The sequence below is a fragment of the Lagopus leucura genome, unplaced genomic scaffold, assembly GCF_019238085.1.
Source record: "Lagopus leucura isolate 7727_CA_CO unplaced genomic scaffold, USGS_WTPT01 Super-Scaffold_73, whole genome shotgun sequence".
NCBI lineage: Eukaryota > Metazoa > Chordata > Aves > Galliformes > Phasianidae > Lagopus > Lagopus leucura.
Window position 1 is genome coordinate 55341227 of NW_024962252.1, and position 19834 is coordinate 55361060.

At 37.2% G+C, this 19834-nt stretch overlaps 1 protein-coding gene across 1 annotated transcript in view; it reads right to left on the reverse strand.

Moving 5' to 3' along the window:
- Positions 1 to 19834, reverse strand: part of PLEKHG1 (pleckstrin homology and RhoGEF domain containing G1) — a 124175-nt gene that overhangs the window by 80796 nt on the left and 23545 nt on the right. Inside the window, exon 3 of the mRNA XM_042878784.1 lies at positions 9128 to 9202. Within this exon, the coding sequence (XP_042734718.1) occupies positions 9128 to 9176 (49 nt within the window). The 5' untranslated portion in view covers positions 9177 to 9202. The remainder of the gene's footprint in view (positions 1 to 9127; positions 9203 to 19834) is intronic.

A 19834-nucleotide genomic window follows, 5' to 3' on the forward strand; every position in this document is an offset into this window, starting at 1 on the left:
TCATTGTTAAAGACAAACCCTCTCATGAGATAAGACTTAACCATCAACACAACATTTTTTACACAGTGAAAATTACAACTGTATAAACTGATAGTAACCCTTCTTACAAACAGACTTCAGAGGAGCCATGTGGCTCACAACTATCTTGACAGAAGCTAGACATAACAGAACCCAAATAACTTGGATTGCTTGGCTTTCCCAGTGAACTCTGAGAGTCCAGGCTCACTAGGATAGAGGTTATATTCAGGTTCTTATCACCTTAAACTATTTCTTAGTTCTTCTACCATTTGATGTACAGTGTACATTTCATGGACATGAGAAAAAAAATTGTGTACTGCGTCTGATAATTGTGTCTATTCTGAACTATTCTGTGAAATGTGTTGTGGGGACCACTGCCAAGATGAGCATAATGGCATTTAATATGACAGTACTGTTTCAAAAAGCCAAAATAAGAACAGTTGCTATTTTCAAAGGATTCGGTAATTATTAATGTCTTGTACTACACAATCAGTTTCACATCATGTTCTGCCCAGAGCAGTTACCAGAACATATTATGGCTTTAATTTCAAGACTAGAAGCCTCCTATGCAGTCAGTCTTTTGCCCATAACATTAAAGGACCTGGAAATAGCAGAACAGGAACAAATCTCCCACCTTTACCCTACTTTGCCTTCTGTGGTCAGAAAGTATTTCAACAGTGCTGCAATCAGGCTGCCAGCCTGCTGACTCTTCAAGAAACTGACTTCAATAATCTGAGGTATCACTCAAACATGCAAAAAGCTTCTATTAATATTTTATTGCTCATAAAACATCAAAGCTAGCTCCCTTCCTTGTCTGTCAGCAAGCAACAATTTCCCCTTTTTTAAGCTCAATTAAACTAAGGAGAGCCAATTTAAAAAGCAAAACCTAACAACTGAGATTTCCTTTGTGTTAATCTCTCTAAATTTAGGATATTTTAAGGCCTCTCAGTCCACTTCTAATGTTACTGGCATAGCCCAAAATCACTGCCAGACATGTAATAAGCTGACTAAAAGACAAAAACACCAACAAAAACAACAGACACAAAACAACCAACCAACTCTTAAGTGAAAAATTGATACTAGCAATCTTGTCAAGGTTTTTCAGAGTAAAGCAGTAAATACATGGGAGGTACTTGCACTGTCTGATCATTACAGGGGATTTGGACTAGATGGCCTTTAAGAGTCCATTCCAATTCAAATGATTCTATGATTCCATGATTCTAAAAGAGCAAGATGTCCTTGCATTTTTAACACCTTGACTCTCTTTGTTCTAAGGCTGCAATCACCTCAAGATGAAAGAAGGTAACCATCACAACCTAATTTATGTTATGAGTTGCAGTTCCCTCTAGGTTAATAAGATAAGTTGCCCTTTATCCTTCAACATCCTTTAATGCTGACTAAGGATTGGGGAATCAGTGAACTGCAAAACAAATTTCTAGCGTGTCAGTTTAATAAAGAAGGAAGAAAAAATATGGAGGAAATCTCAATTGTACTTTGGGAGAGATTAAAATTGATTTTCATTTAAGAAACTACTGACTTTAGAGTACTTAAATCTATTTTACATCCTATTACTATGTTAAACACTGACAGGAAGATTAACTGCTACTGTTACTCACTTTCTGGACATTAACCCTGTGTAGCTGACAGAAGTTTGGAGATCTTTCTCTTGTTCATGTTGCCACTCAACAAGACACTGGCTAGGGAAACCAATTTATATCAAAATTTATAAGATAACTTCCATGATAACTACATCACTCTAGGGTGCTCTAAGTACTGCTGAAGTGTAATTTAGTAAAAAAAAAAATAATTGCTTTAACAAAAAATGACTGTTTGATAACAAAGTCACCCCATAAAGAAATCCCAAGAGAAGCAATAGCTATTATGCCTGACCTAGAAAGAGCGGATGTGAAGTATACTACCAACATTTTAAATCACGGATCAGGACTTTTTCATTTTCAATCCAGATCACATTCAGTCATGATTACAGTGTAACAAAGACAACACAGTCCATTTTCTATCCAGGGTCTTTCTTTGGGAACTGTAATGGTAGTTCAACTCTTTTTAAGCATGAAAAGAACTATAAACCTACAACAGCTTCTCTAGGGTCAGCAGCACATTCTGGAGATGTAAGCAAGGCAGACACTAAGGATTAAGCAAAAATAGAATTTGCTGAAGCACCAGCCAACCAGGGTGGCAATGAAAATGCTAGACACTCAAAGGACAAGTTAGTGTACCAGTTAATAGCTAAGCTTTGTAGTCTGTGACTTAACCAGGACATTACAACAGCTGCATCTTCTGGTGAAGAGCAGGCTTCACTGTAATCTATCATTCCATAAAGCCCAGAACAGTCTGTCTCTCATCACCCTTCATTGCCTGAGATGAAGGTTGCTACAGCTATTGCTGCCTGCTCCCCCTCCATCCCGCTGAGCTCAGGAAGCATGAAGAGCACAAACAGATAGCATCCTGTTGGCAGCTGAAAATAAAAGTAGGATCTAGCATGGCCCAATGACTTAGACAGCACAGTCTGAAATACAAAACCCAAATTCCCTACCCTTTTGCTTTTCTTTTCTGCCATTCTAAATTAGATTTCAAACTTGCTAGTCTTCGCCACCTCTAGGGTTAAGAATTTCAGATATTGTCTTCATGCAGACAATATTTGGACAATACAGACCAAAATTTGGTCTTCCTTCAAGGTATGACTTGTTGGATAGGGGATTAAAGGAAGTTACAAAAATCAGACTATGAATAGTAACTAAGGAAAAACAACCCAGCACACAAAGATTATATTGTTGGGGACAGTGAGAACAGCAAACGCCTGCCCTGTGCAGACAGGCTGATAGAGTAAAAGATCTTCAGTCTGGCAAAGAGAAGGCTCCAGGGAGACCTTATAGGGGCCTTCCAGTACCTGAAGGGGCCCTACAGGAAAGCTGGGGAGGGAATTTTTATAAGGGCAGGTAGAGACAGGATGAGGGGAAATGGCTTTAAACTGGAAGAGGGTAGATTTAGACTAGATATTAGAAAGAAATTCTGTATTGTGAGGGTATTGAGACACTGGAACAGGTTGCATGTGAGGTTGTGAATGCCCCCTCCCTGAAAGCATGCAAGGCCAGGCTGGATAGGTCTTTGAGCAACCTGGTCTAGAGGGAGGTCCCCTAGAGCAAGGGAACAGGAACTAGATAATCTTAAATGTTCCCTCCAACTCAAGCCATTCTATGACTTTATGTTTAATCCAAGCATTCTTCTAGCTTCTAACTATTTTCAGCTAAAGGGAATCCCTTGGTTTGTAGTGGCTTTTTTATTTGGAGCTCTTTTCCAGAAATGTCTCTGGTCTCCCCTTCAACTCCTATGAATTTCTACATTTACACTATCTTTGGCAGGCCAGCACACAAAGTCTAACGTCTTCTGAATAAACACTCACGACCTTTTGTGTTGAATCTCACATATCTAATGTTATCCAATGGCCACAAGTTCTTGCGCACGTAGCAGCACAGTGGGTTTCTTTAAGTCTCACAATAAACACTGTTTATTCTGGATGTTTCTTCCCTTCAGTTAGACAGTAACAAGCTGCAGGAAACATAGAAAGGAGCAAGGAATAAAAACAAACTAATTCTAGGGAACAGGATCAGGTAAGCCGATTATACAATCGCCATCTAACAGCACGTTGATGTCTTTGCTCCCATCTCAGTCAGGCAATAAACCATCAAACCTACACTGCATTATTACCACAGTTCATTGAATCACAGAATGACTTGGCTTAGAGGGGACCTTAAAAAGCCCATCCATTTTTATTCCCCCTGCCATGGGCAGGGCTGCCCCCCACCAAATAAGGCTGCCCAGGTCCTCATCAAACCTGACCCTGAACACCTCCAGGGACGGGGCAGCCACAGCTTCTCTGAACAGCCTGCACCTATACCTCACCACCTTCAGAGTAAAGAATTTCCACCTAATATCTAACCTAAATCTCTCCTCTTTTAGCTTAAAGCCATTCTGCCTTGGCCTATCAGTATCAGATCACGTAAAAAGTTGGTATCTGTGTTATTTCTGACTTCACACCCACTTAGATCACTGAAACCTCTATAAGAGATTTTTCATTGTCTCAGTTAATTTTGTGTTTCTTGAAAAGTGGTATAGTAATAGCAAAGTGTAACAGCAACTTTATAAATATACCGTTTCATTGCTATGTATCCAGTGAAAGCATCTGCAGCTTTGCACAGGAAGGCAACACTCAGCACCCACTAACATGAATTTCTCATGTCACTCCTGCCATGAAGGAATCATTCTTAGCAAAATGTAGAGGCATAAGTTGTGATGCTTTATTCATTTAAACGTACAATCCATTGGGCAGTTTGAAGCCTAACATGGCTGTACTTGCATGTTCTCTCTGCGCAACACATCACACATGACAGCCGAAATAGCATGCAAACATATGTCAGAGGGATTATGAAGCTAAATGTGTGTTACCACAAATAACAGTAACAGCTGGTAGGCTCCCACTAGTGTCATCAGGTACACAATACAAGGAAAAACATTGCTGTTACTATAAGAAGCTTTGCAGTGATGTCATCCTGTTGTCCACTGGGATTTGTCAGTGCCTGTTTATAAAGCACAGGTGTAGCACGGATTTCCTTCAGGATGCTAACATGAAACACAAAGACAGTAAGGGAGGGTCCAACTGAGTAAATGAAAGAAGGTGGGGAGAAAGATGGAGAAGGAAGTGTTTGGGGGAGGTTAACTTCCTCACATCTTTCTCAAAGATTTCTGCTTCTTAAGGCATAGAAAAGCACCCAGAGAAACCAACTGGGGAAACCTCAAAGATTTCCCCTGAATTACCTTCTAAGTATTTGCATAAAACTACTACTTGGGAGGCATCTGACTAACACCACAAAAACTTTGAGCCCATGAGCCTTCCAGATAACTTCTAAGGTAAACATCATTTGCTTTCTTTCAACCCATCCTACCTCTGATATGAGGAGCTATTTAAAGGTATCATGACAAAAAGGAAAAAAAAAAAAAATCTGAAATCCACAAGTTGAAGCACCTAGTTTTTACACAGGCCATTTAATATCAGAGGCATTTTCTTAAGATATCAATCAATAAATTTATACCCTAAGATCAATGGTTCATGATGAAAAGTCTGCTATCATCCCCCTGAAAGAAAATGTAGATTAAAAATCTACAAGCATTCCCATAAATTTTTGCAGATGACCAGTTTCCCAGCTCCAAACACCATTATGAGCAGGGCTGGGAATGACAGGAGCCTCTCTCCAAGTGCAAGAGGAAGAATTTGCACAAGAGGTGAGATACTCCTGTCACAGTCTAAATGCAAAGTGTTAACTAAACCACAAGTTGAAAAGTGACCATTCAGCAAACATGAGCAGAACAAATGTTAATTCCTTTGCAAGCTAAAACAGAAATACACTCAATCCATTTCCTAGTATTGACATAGCACATTGTTCTAAACGCATCTATTGTAAATAGAATATAATAGCTTTGCTGTAGGAAAACAGTTAAGAAACAGCTATAAGTGGATTGAGGAGGAATTTCTTGTTTTAATTCATTTGTCTACCACTTCTTGATAGCTACACAACCTTCTTGAAAAACACACACCCCGATATCTTTGCAACCACAGAACCACCATAACTTCCAGGTACTGCTTTTTGGTTTTGTTTTGTTTTTTTTTTTAAACCTACAGCACAAAGCAAGCAGTGACATTTATAAACGTAAGTGTTGACTCTAAAGGGTTTGACAGAAGAGGCAGCAGTAAAGCAAATAATCTGCCCACTCACTGGGGACTCTCAAGTCAAGGACTAAGTTACAGAAACTTAATTACAGGAAACTCATTTCTCAGTTGTCTGCTTCTATGTGCTTCATGATTTAACCAGAGCATATGGAGCAGTGGGTCAGTGGGTGAGAGGCAGGGAGGGGCACTGCTAGGTTAAAGCAACACTGACTTTTTAAAACTTTCCAGATAATCTGTTATCTTGCCAACACTTGGTCAACTCAACTTGACCCTTATAAATGTGAAATCCTAATCAGCAGACATTTGTAACAACAAACACACCTTTCTAAAGGCCACTCATAGAATAAATATTTCTTCGGAAAAAGAAATCATCGGTAAGATGTCTGGAAATAATACAATTCACATAAATGCTTATGCACATAAAAACAGTGATGTTTCAACCCTGAAGAATTAACTCACTTCTGATTTCTGACTCAGTCATGCTTTGGACCAGTGAAACATTCCTGTTTACTAGTAAACTGTATAAGCACAGAGTAAACAAAGAGATGCATGTGATCAAAGACTACAGAAGTTTATCTTACATGTCTGTGCTAGAGTAGCTACAGGAATATGTCTGGCAATTCTTTTGAGCAAACAGTATCATAATGTTCTTTAATAGTATTTAAAGGAATAATCTCTCAAAGTATAGAAATTCTAACTTGTATCATGAGAAAACACCAGTAGCATGTTTTATCCTGAAGAGAATATTAAAATCAGGGCAAAATACAACCCACCTAAGTGAAAATTCATTATTACTCATTGTTTAATTTTGTTAAGAGGAAAAGATTAATTTCATAAGTGATTAAAAGCAAAGTATAAATATTAATCCACGTTTTGTTTCACTCCGTATTTTCTATTAAATAACATTTGAAAAAAAACACACGAAGAACTTTGTAAACTAACAAATGCAGCAAAATACAATAACTGCAACTTGAAAATGAAGAGTCAACATTGTTCTGTATGCTTAGTTAGTTATATTTTATTGTATGAATTTTTACTTAGGTCCGTTACTGCTGTTGTTGACCAAGTACCTGAAGATGTGTTACTTCAATCTAGATAAAAATGTTACAAGTTGCTCTAGTTATTCAGATTTTTTTTTCCTCATGCTAGTAGTTCATAGAACATAGAGTGTCATGAAAACCAACATACTGTTCACCTCAAAACATCCATAGGAAAAACCTCATCTATTTTTCAGGTTTCTCATTCTTGTATCAAAAGTCTGATATATTAGGTTAGGGAGGAAGGGAATGTCAACGCAATCTGGAAACAAAAATGATGGAAAAAGTTAGCTGATTTCTGAAGATAAAATATGAAAGGTGAAGTTCATCATGCCCAAGAAGGCCCAGCAGTGTTCACATCCATTGCCCAGGGAACCCTGTAGATACATCTGCCAGACACCTGGCACTCAAAACCTTTAACTGGGAACAGCTTTCTTAGGATCTCACTTTTTAAGACTAGGTGAATATAGGTGCATATGTAATACATATGTGCAAATACATTTCTACATATATATATATATATATATATATATATGCAAGTATTCCCTTACACATACAACATACACAGTTACGCAGCCTTATATGCATAGTTTCTTAATGACTCAGCTGATCATTTTTTATGTCTCTTCCAGAATATGGTGAATTTCTTCAATTCACAAGAATTTTGTATAAATTACATAAAAACTGACAACTTGGGATGCATGTTTTAAAAATGAATCATAAATAGAGAAGAATTTATCCACAGTATCCCTAATAGCTCTAACTGAATTTGGAGTCAGAAATCTTTCCACCTTTACATTTCCCTGATAACCTGCAGGACATTTTATTATTTGTGTGCTTAACTAAACAGGTATCAAAAGCTACTAAACAACACAAAAAGCCTGAAAATGTACACCAGTAAAGCATAATGGGCAGCTGCAGAGGAAGCTTTATGGGAAAGAGAGCAAGGATTTTAACTAACGTAGCTATCCCTTGCATAGCAATGCAATGTCCCACAGTTACAGAATTTCACACAGAAGAATAAAATCACACAGAATCACAGAATTGCAGGGGTTGGAAGGGACCTCAAGAGATTCAAGAGTTCAGTGCTCCTGCTAAAACAGGTTCCCTACAATAGGTCACACATGCAAGCACCCAGATGGGTCTTCAATACCTCCATAAAAAGAGACTTCACAACCTCTCTGGCAATCTTTTGCAGTGCTCCAGTTAATAAGAAAATAGAAGAAAAAAAAAAAATAAAAGTTGAGAACAGCAATTGCTCACCACCAGTCTACCAAATCCCAGTATTTCCCAAAGCAATGAAAACCTTGGAAAATTTCCCCCTCCAGTTTTGCCATTCAGCATGACACCATGTTGTATGGAATACCCTTTGGATCATTTTGTGTCAGCTGTCTTGGTTCTGTCCCCACACAGCTCCTTGTGCAAACCCAGCCTCCTCACTGGCAGGACAATGTGAGAAGCAGAGATGTTCTCGGCTCTACGCAAGCACTGTTCTGCAACAGCTAAAACACCAGTGTGCTATCAGCACTGTTTCCTCCACAAATCCAAAACATAGCACCATATCAGCTACTATGAAGAAAATGAACTCTATCCCAGCCCAAGTCAGTACACCAACATACAGATATTTGTACGTTCAGAATCCTAATTTTCTGTCCTTGAACCGTTGCCACAATCTAGCCAAGAAAATAAGCATCCCTCTACTCCAAACTTTTCCTGGTGGCCACCTTGAAGGCTTTGTGCTATTTTGCAAGATTTGCTTAATTTTCACATCCCAGAACACCTTTTAAAGATGCAAATAGCTTAAAACTCAAAAGGTACTGAACAAGATCCTCAAGGCAGTGTCCAAACTTGCTTAATTTCAAAGATGTCTAATTCTCAGACTGAACACTTGAATGCTTCAAGATTTCCCTGTTTCAGTAGGAGTCACTGATACATAGTTCCTCTTTGTATCACTCATCTCATGACTGTCAGCTTAGGTTTTATGAGCCTTAAGAGTCCCACTTAAAAATTGGACCTTATCCCACAGGAGCTCCTTATTTATATGTGACAGAACATCTCCCCTGAAGGTGAAATACCAGCAGCCCACTGGTTGTCCCTATGTCTTTATGTACTGCGGTACTACCGAGGATAATGAGTCAGAGAGAGGGAGAAAGGTTACACAAAAAATAAGAGAAAATTTACTGCTATTAAGATAAAAATGTACAGACTAAGCCATTTCAACTCTCTCTTAAGGAAAGTTCAGGAAAATAAATACTTTTTTTAAATTAATTCTTCTCAAAAACTATGAAATTCATGAAAATTAAATGTTTCTGAAGGAAAGAAAACTACTCACCTTCTGTCCTGGGAACAGGTTCAGTACCACCTGGTGTTTTATCTGGCATCTCAGCAGAGACAGGCTTAGTAAAACCTAACAGACAAAGAAAATAAATTGTACCGCGATAAAAATCAGAACATTTCAGTAGGACACTCCTCTGCCCCATGCAGGATGAATTTTCAGCTTTCATCATTTCCAAGTTTAGATGTAAGATACATAAGTAAATAAAACTCCCTAGAGTTCATCTACAATACTGCTTGGTAGAATGTAATGCGGATGTGAATAAATACAGTGGTATTTATTTACAGGCAGGTAGGCACAAAAGGACCTTCTTATAAATCACAATGGTAGACTGAAAGCACATCTGGTAGACCTCAGTCTTTAAGCTTGGATATTTCCACTCAGCAAAGAGAGAGTTTCTAGGTGGAGATCTATGAACTGGGACAAAAGAGTTGCTTACACCCATGTGCTGCTGAACTTAATGAATTTGCTGAACCTTTCTGTTTCTAGAACTGTTGACACAACAAAGCTGATTCAGCATAGAATTTAGACACTCATCAGACACAAGGTTTGAGAGACCTTCCCAGCACATCCTGCAGTAAAGCAGAATCTGAACAGTAACAAAGAAAAGAAATATTTTCTTTCCTACTCAATTATTTTGCTCTTAAATGCATCTGCCTATTTCTTAATTCTATCACCGGAACTAGAATTAAAACATTTCTACACAAGCAATAAAGGAATTGAGTTAACAATAATAGCAAACTATAATAATAATAAAAAAAAAAAGTAGGATCTCTTAAGCAATTTAAGTCACTAAAAGAATTTCAGGCATGCTCACTGGGGCAATTATATTTGTCATATTTAATTCACATATTTTTAAAAGTTTAGAAATACCTTAGATATGAAGCTATGATCCACTAACATATCTTAAGATTTCATTAATGCAGCTAATTCAAATTTAGCTGATGAAAACTCCACTGCATGTGACTTCCTTATCAGCCAGTTCATCTCTACTCAAGATAAAATCTGTCAGCTCTTTCTCAGATAGTACCACTGATGAAGCAATTTTGTCCATAACTCAGGTGTTTTACCTGCAGAACATGACACAAACTGAACATTTGGAACTAGCCAAAAAGTTTTTTCTCTGTTCCCTAAAATTAATAGTGATAATGTTTATATTATGATAATGTTTTCTAAAAATCTGTGCACCTGATCTCATGAATGACAACAGAACAGTGTCACAAAGTAAGCAACTGAGTGTGCCCTCAGCACAGAATTAAGGTAACTGTGAATACTTAACAGTCTCCAAAAACACTTTATAAATTTGCTGAAAAACAGAAACATACACTCAAAATGGTATTAAAAAATTAGTCCATTACTCAAACAAATTCCTCCAAACTAATTGTCTGTGCCATCATCACTAAGCAGTTAAATAGAATTAATACATCAATAACTCTAAAACTTGGCAAGCTCATCCAACCCAATACATTCAATGATGCAATATATTTTTTTGAATATCATATCAGTTCATAATTCTACTCATTCAGTGACTGAAAAGATACTAGAAACTAGTTAATGCTACGGTACATTTAGACTAAGGAATCACACCAATAAAAACAGTCTGCATCTAATTCTGTGATACATTTCAAAATAAAATAAATAGTTTCTATACATTCTACTTTTTAAATAAATTGTTTTGTATTGCAAATTCAGGGTACTGCATGTTTAAAATAATGGACTGAGGGTATTTATTTATTTTCTGGATTTGGTTGTTCTGAGTCGCATAGAAATAAATTATAAAAATGTTCAGAGAGTAACTTACTGACACATCAATGACATAAAAGTGGCAATAATTTATTTTTTTCTCACCTCTTCTGCCCCAGCTTTCATTTATGCAAGAAGAAGCTTCCTTGTCTACTGTAGGCCAACATTTCTTTCTCCCCAATCTTGTAAAAAAGCTATTCCCCTTGCTTTTCAGTCATCCAAAGTCAGTACCAGGAAGCTTTACTCTGAAAGTAAGACACCCACCAACATGCACTTATCAGGAATTTAATGGAGTATCTGTGTTCATCTCTCTGTGAAGCACGACCTATCACTTCCTGCACAAAATCCAGCAGGGTTCAAATGGGCACTGAATGACCTCGGCATTCGCAATAACACAATGGTAAATTGAAAGCAGGATCGTTTAATTACTGCACACCCCAATTGATGGTATTTATTGAACAAGTCCAGACTTCCCATGGCTACAGTACTGCTCATTTCAAAAATTTGTTCAGACAATATGAGGCAATTTGAAAATTCCTATCCCACAAATTGTTTTTCACAGATTTACCAGTTTAGCAACTGTGCACTGCAGTAAGAGATGGCAAGTGCATACCAGGCTGAAGTCAGCTTTGTGCCTTGAAAAACACATCTTCAGAACATTGTCTAGGTAATGATTTTCAGCAAAGAAATGGCCTAGGAAATGTGTTACCATTCCCTGACATTTTCTAAATTGCACAGGAGATAAAGAACACCAAAGGAGTTCAGTGGCATGCAAACTTGACTCCACCAGTATATAGCCTTTGGCATTATCCCATAGCATTGTCAGCAATTTTTAGAATTCCACCTGTAAAGTCAGGTCAATTATGGGACACAGAACAGTATTTTAAGAGAATTCATTAAAAAACATGGAAATCACATATTTTAAAAACAAAACAAAACAAACAAAAAAAAAAACCCAAACAGAACAAAACAAAAAAAAAAAAAACCAACAACCCCCAACCAAAAAACAACTGTTTTCCTTCCTCTGACATTAATGCAAATTTTTCCCATACTGTAGCTAGAAATTACAGAATAGACTTAACAACTTGAAAATCTATTTTTTTTGCCCTTTTGAGAAAAAGGCCAACTTCATCACTCCCAGCCATGTTAACAAGTAATTAAGTTTTCTCTTCATGTAATGCAGATAAATCTATTTCCTTTGAGTTTTGTTTTGCTTTATTCTCTGAGAGGCAAATCTACTGCAAATCTACTGAAAGGAAGAAGCTTTAGCTAAAGAATCATAGAACTCTGCCCCCTCTTCCTGTAACATGCCTAGTTTCAATGACTCAAAACCCATACATTTGTAAATAAATCAATAAAGAAATACTGAAGTTCATCATTTTAATCTAGGAAGGAAATCTTTGATAAATACTATTCATCAGCAGGAATATAAATTTCTCTCTTTTCAATGGGGCTATGTAGGACTCACGTAAAAATGCAGCAGAGAAGCAGCACTTACAGTAAGAACTTGCTAGCAAGATGTAAAAGAATGCAAGTAATTCTTGTTCTCTTGCTAAACAATCAAGCCCTGTTTATCCAAATTGTTATATTGCAAACTTAGGGTTGTTATTACTAATACTATTGATTTCAGAATCAATCACACGAAGGACCTTAAAAACCATTCATTTCAGATCCTTCCAAAAATTTTTAAATTATTGCCACATCTTTAAGTTGTCCCTGCACCTTTGGCCCAGCTATTCCTGACACCAATGGGGTACTTGGTGATTTTGCCTAAGCAGTTTTTCACAGAGTATACCAATAAGAAAACTTGAAATATGTATGTATTCATAACTTATGAATAAACACAGCCACACCATTTACATTTTGTAATTAGGCAAATCTTTTAAGAGCAACCAAAAATATTCAGATGTATGACCATGCATTTTCACAGGCCATAATCAGGCAGGGCCACCCAAATAGGCATGTTGGGAAGTCCTAATTCAAGAGATTTGTTGTTTCTTTTAGTAGATAAGTTTGCTTTTTAAAATCCTGCTTTTAAAAATTGTATTTTTTTTTTAATTTTGATTTTATGAAAAATATAAGACCTTATTTCCTTTAAACACAGTGTCCAAGTCAATAACACAGCATAACTGAATTCATGAGAAAATGTTCCAAGTTAGAGAACACAACTGATTGAAAAAATAATTTTTTAAAAAGCATGCTGCAGAAAAATATACAAAAACTGCATTTCGCAGACAAATACATTCCTGGTCTCTTAAACTGACTATGCCTTGCTAAAAATGTAAAAATATGGTATTTCCTAATTATTGAAAATAATTATAAACTGAAGTATTGCAATTTTTCAATTTCTTGGAGAGATTCTCATTAGAGAGAAGATTTCTGTTCCATTTTTGTTCTCTTAGCAACTTATTACTTTATTCTAAAAAAGCATCAAGCAGCTTGGAAGAAACTACTGCTGATAACAGCACTGTTTGCAGTGGTACCTATGGAATCCAGCTATGTATTTGTATTGAACAACTAACATTACAAACCAAAATCCAATGTGAACCTCCTCCTTCGTGTCACATCAATAGCGTCTTCACTGTATCTGTTCCAAAGAGCTGGAAGTGATCGTATTCAAAGAAGATTGGATTTCTTAAAAAAAAATCTCTCACAGCACAGAGCCTTAAATACACAGTACATTTCTTTCCAGCCTTCCATAGACACAAACAGCAATACTAATATTAAGACCTGCTCCTGTTTTAGCCATTTTATTCACGATCAACAGGGGCATTCCTTTAAATACTGACTTTTATTTTTAGATGTAGCTTTTTGCAGTTCAAACAGCCACAAATACAGATTAATACACGTGAAACAACTGACAATACACACAATACTGCTAATAGTAAAACCGTCTGCTCATTTATTTTTAAATATTTGGATGAATTCTTCCTGCTAACAACTTTAAAAAAAAGAAAATGAAGTGTAAAATTGGCTTGGGAGAAAGGGAGTACTTGCAGTTTTCTGACATATTCTGCAAATTAACAAGTAAACTCTGATACCCATCCACAGCCCTCACAGAATGATATACTTCTTGGGTGGATGTGTTTCTGAAGGCAGTATCACTCAGATGACCAAAAACAGCATTCAGAATGTCACAGGCCACAGGATGAACTGCAGATTCCAGGGAAAGTTATTGCAAAAATCTCACCCACATTAGTGTGACCAGAACTTGACATTTTGCTGTTAAAGGCTGCATATATCTTTGTTAGAGAAGAACATCCGTTCTAGATATAGTTTTTAGCAATTTGTTTGCCTTCAAATTCCCTTCTGGACCTGAAGCATTACTACTCTGAAACCCACAAGGATAGCTTTCATCCAAGGTCACATAAACCATGAAAGCTAGATCACATGCAAACACTAACACAGTTCTTTCACATGAACCAAGAGATGACATTGAAAAAACTCTAAGTATCATGGAAAGGAAGGACAGAAATTATGAGGACACAAATCCTCGTATGCCATTAAACCTTGCTGATGTGCCTATGCATCATCACCACTCAATCTTTCAGAGTAACGTAGCAGTACTTGTTTAATATTTAAAGTGTTGTTTCAAGTTAGTATTTAGTTCTTCAAAACTGCACAGAATTCTAACAGCTCCTTTCATTCCCTTCCAGGTAAGCCCTGGATGTGGGTGTGAATTACTGCTTCCCTTCTCCAGCAGTCCTCTCCCACAAAACTCTTGCAGCCCTCTTTTCCCCTGCATCAAGACACACACTGAGGCATTCCAAGCCCTATTTTTGGCTGAGAAGAAGGGGATAAGATGTCTCGTAGCCAAAGCAGGTCTCCCTAGCACCTCATTTTCCATAGAAAGGCTGCAAAAGTGACACTATGGCAACTGTACCAAGAGATGAGCTGGTATGAACAAAATCATCTGAGCTACACTGACAATAAGGAACAAAACTTTCTTTACATCTCATTTGCCCTATCAGTGAAAGTCATAGCAACGCAACCTCTCCTCCACCTTTCTTCAAAACAGCACAAGGCTACAGCATTCTCTGACTAGTTTCTGGAGTCAGTTGTTCAAATTGCAGCTGCAACCAAAAATTCCCAACTCTTTCCCCTCGAGTAAAGACCAAAGCACAGAATTCCCCTTGTCACTTTCATTTTGGTTTGCTGCAATTCACTGGTTTTGGATCTGAAAAACATCACAAATGTTCCAGCAAAAGGAATGAGCTGGCTGCCTCCTCTGTGGTTTAACTGCTACACATACATCTTCCTTCTCCAGTCTCTCCTACAGCTCTGAATCCATTTCTAGTCCTGCCCCAGAGCTTGGCAACTGTTTTTCAAACCCACTAAAGGATCGAGTTCAGCAACTAATCACTGTATGTCACTATACTATCCAAGAGAGTGAATTTTTGCAAAGTAACAAGGGATACAAGGTCTAGGAGGGAACAAGACATGAAATCTTCTCCTTCAAACTTTGTATAGAATGAATTTATTGAAAAGACGAGACATTTGGTCAGTGTCCAAACACGTTGCAAGACTCCTTACTTAACACCACCATGTGCTGTTGCTCTGCCAAGGAAAACAAAGAGAAAGCCTTCTCTGCAGGGTCTTCTGTGGGATCAAAACCTCTACTTATAGTCCATCAAATAACCTGTACACCCCTAAATACCCCTGTGGAGTATCAGTTCAAAGTCTAAACAGAAAGATACAAAGTTTTAATGGTGAAATACACATTATTTACTTCTGATACGTTAACTCTGTGTAGAGCACAGCAATTTATCAGCTCAGCAGAAGTGGAAGCCTTCTAACTCAAGTCATTTTTGAGCAGATTATATGAAATTATTTTAGTATAATTAACCACTATCACTTTTACTTCTTAAAGATCAACTGTTAGTAAATATTTTTTTAAATATCACCTTTTGAACATGTAACTTTGCTTAGAGATCAGCCCTACACTGCTGTAATCACGCCATACCATAACAAACTGATAGAAAAAAGCCTGTAGTACCTCTTCTATGGTGACACAAAGTTCTGAAAGCACATTCCCATCCGGTTTCCTAATGGTGTTGCACCTCTGAATGCTAACACCACCTGTTCCAGCAAAGTTCCCGCAGGTGGCACTAGCTGCTACTGACAATGAAACAGACAAACCAAGTGTGTGCAGCTGAAACTGCCTGTCCCTTCTGGGCCAGCATGCCAAGCAAGTGCTACAAATCTCTACACCTTCTGGCGTCTGATATGTCCTGCTTACTGCTCAAGTCTTGATCTGTGTTTAGATAGCCTACTTGCCAAGACATTCCATCTCCTTTTGCTTATTTCTAAGCTTTCTATCATCAGAGTAAAACAGATTTCTACTCTAAGAACTCTATATTTTTCAAAATACATGATCACACCTTCCTTCTCTCATGCATTTGTACAGTGAAATTAATCTCAGCAGGACTCCTTCGTCTTCAGAAAAGTAAAAAAAAAAACAAACCAACATACAAACAAAGACATCAAAAGATCACATTTCACTTGCATGCATAGTCTGACACAATGGACACCTTCTTTTGAAGGTGAACTTGTGAAAACAGACAGACTTGAGTGAAATATCTTAGCATGAGACATTCCTGAAACACACTCTGAAGGAAAACAATGAAAACCAGGACAAGGAGATCAGCCCCCAAATATTTACAGACTAACAGACAAGCCTAGCAAAGCCCTACAAGCAGAGTTAGTAGCAAGAATCTACTAAGTACTACTCTATCAAAGAAATCTGCTCTTCAATGCCATCTCCTCTTTTTATAAAGTTCACTTTCTCATAAGAAAAGTTTCAAAAACAACTACAGATGCTCAAGATCTCTGTTTCCAAAGGAGAAGAAAAAAGAAAAGAGGAAAAAAAAAACAAACAAAAAAAAAAAACATCACTACCGATAAAACAAAAACAAACAAATTAAAAAAAAAAAACAACACAACAACAACAAAAAAAAAACACTAAACCCTGCTTCCAAAAGCTGGATAAGAACCTGTCAAATTCTAGCAATAACAAAGTTGCATTATAGTGCTCCTGGTTATGGAAAAACACCTGAAGGAAAAGAATTTCAGCACTGTTCTCAGAGTTGCTCGAATTCCTTTTCAAAGACCTGAACTTCACATAATGGGAGAGATGCTGATTTGGCTAATACCCGATACCTGCTTTCACAGGCTTTAAGTCTCCTGCAAATTGCTTTTCTGTTACAGAGGTTGTGTGCTAGCTACACTCTCTTTTTGCTTGATCCCTGTGCTTAGGATATCACTATATTCTGTCCACTGTTGTGCAAATTCATCATTCCACACTCAATTAGCAGAGGAAATGAAACTGAAACAGCCTGCAAGGAATAAAAGGTGTTGATGCAACAAAAAGAATCCAATCTCAGCAAGAAAGTTACATGACAATGATTGCAAGTTTTAATACACAAAGCATTAAACAAACTCAAACCCATTTCCACATGGAAATTCAAACACATCTGAATAATTTTGTTCTCAGGTACTTACATACTCACCATGTCTGCAAGCCTTTCACATTATGGCACTTCATTTTCAGATATCTGTTTCTGCTCCAGAGCATTTCTTGACAACCAGCTAAAGTTCACTAACATTGTCATATTTATGTCATAGAAAAAGGGAAAAAACTTTGTTGTCACCTTGGGGAGGACATCTGACTGTGCATGTTCCATAGGGTAGCCTCTCCTGAAATCACACAACTATGATAATAACTGAAGTTCTTCTGGGTTTATTTATCTTGTTGTGTCTCATATGAAGGTTTCATATCCCTCTTAAAGAAAAGCTCTTTGATATTTTTAAGGTCAGTAGAAAAGATAATATCTATGAGACAAATAAAATTCATAATTATTTTCATTCTGAGTAGGGCCAGAGTCAAAACACTGAGATAAGGAACAAAGTCTCCCTAAAGTCATATAACCTTGAAACTGCAGTCATGAATAGTTTAAGAAATAGAGAGAGTGCATCCAAAAGTAAATCTTCAAATTCCACTGAACAACTCAATGCATTATAAAAATATAAGTAGAGATGCATCCATTTTAGAGCCATCTATTTTAGGCATCACTTCTCTCCATTTAAATACATCTTTCTGAAAGCCCCCCAAAAAAGAAAGAGGAGGAGAAAAATAGAAACCAGAAGTATGTTTCTCTACCAAACCAAAATCACAACCTATTCTCTTACACACATAGTTTTCAAGGTGCAATTATTTTTCTTTAGTTTTGCTAGCAATAGAGTGATTGTTATGTAACAACTCTAACTATGCCTTTTTACCTCTTAAATAAAATGCTCGTAATATATTTGGCTACACTATACAGTTTTAAAGAAATAACTTTGTATGTTATTGTACAGGGGAAAAAAAAATGACAACGCAAAGCGAAAGTTTCAAAAGTAGATCGTACTTAGAAAAGACAAAATGTCGGCACTGTCCTGAAGGTTCATTCACCTTGTAATAAGTAAACAAAAGGAAGAAATACTTTTCCTCTCACCTGTGAACTGTTCTAGAAAGCTAGACCAAAAAAAATAAAAACTAAAATGTTTGGTTTGGCATTGCTGCCTCTTATTCACAAAAGGGAAGCCTACTTCAAGCCATAATGAATAACTATCACACTTAGATCCTCCACTGAGTTCTTTTCTCTCATCTTTAGAAATGGCGACTCCATTATATTTGCAAGGAAAGGAATGGATGCAGTTTGTCACTTAGTGTCAGGAAAAGTACTCCCTGAAAGCTGATTGTGAGCTTCCTGCAATTGCAATGGACTTGTATAACTGAGAGGAATATTACTGGTGAGTTGGGAGGTTGAGAGATGGGCTTTAAAGTTATTAGAAAAAGAATATCCAAGCTGGCTTTTCACAAAAATGTCATCTGAGCTACTAGCCAAAGTACAGTTATTCATAATGAAGTTACTTAAATGTATGTACCATGTAAAACACATTTTTCTCCTTGCAGCCATCAGAAAAAGACCATCCGGCTTTTTTCATGGAGTAAAGTGTGATTAATGGAAAAGTCTGGGGTTTTGTTTTCATCACAGAGTACATGAAATTAGGAAAACACCAGTACAAAGACCATAAAACATTCAATGGATAAACCTTTCTCAACTCTGACATGTTCCAGTATCCAAGTACTGCTGCTGGCTGCCTCCCAAGCCCTGGCAGCAGGACCACTGCATGCTCCTTCATCTTCTCCTTCTCCCTGCTGCATAGGCATGTATGTCTGGGTGTACATAGTTATATATTTGCACACTGCATACACACGGAAAAAAGAAAATCAGTAAAATATAAACTAACAGCACTGAGCACACTCTCTTGTAAGTAAGTTGTCGAATGAATGGCCTCGTAACTAAGATTGGGACATTTCCTGTAAAAACACTACATTATTTATCAAACATCTCCAGAGCAAAAGTGTTGAAGTGTGACTTGCAAATAATACATTTTTAGAGCCAAAGTTGGCAGTTACCTACAGAATACTTGGACTAATTGCTATGGTGAGCCAAGGCCCTCTCTCTGTATACGTGAGCTTTGGATATCACATCCCCAGATCAGCAGAGTCCTGCAATTGCAAGATTAGCCCTATCTACATTTGTGGCACTTAAATGCGTATTCCTAGTGAAGAGCACAGAGAAACTATATAGTTTAAAACTATAGTTTAAAACACTCATTCATGCTTAGTCTCTGGTTAATCACAATTTTGTACTTCGGCCTAGCTTTTGAACATAGTACCAAATAAATACCTATTATGCATTAAAATAATAGTCGTCTGATATTACTTTACCAACAGATCATAAAAGAGTACACAAACGCTGAGTCTTCCAGAGATCTGTTAAGCTTCTTGAAGCAAAAGCCTTCACAGCTGGTGCCAGGAGACGTTTTTTGGTGAAATGAATGTTGCTTTGCAGTTTTCCATTAGATAGGAGAAAAATCACCCCAAATCCTTTCACACTTTAGATTTAAAATTAT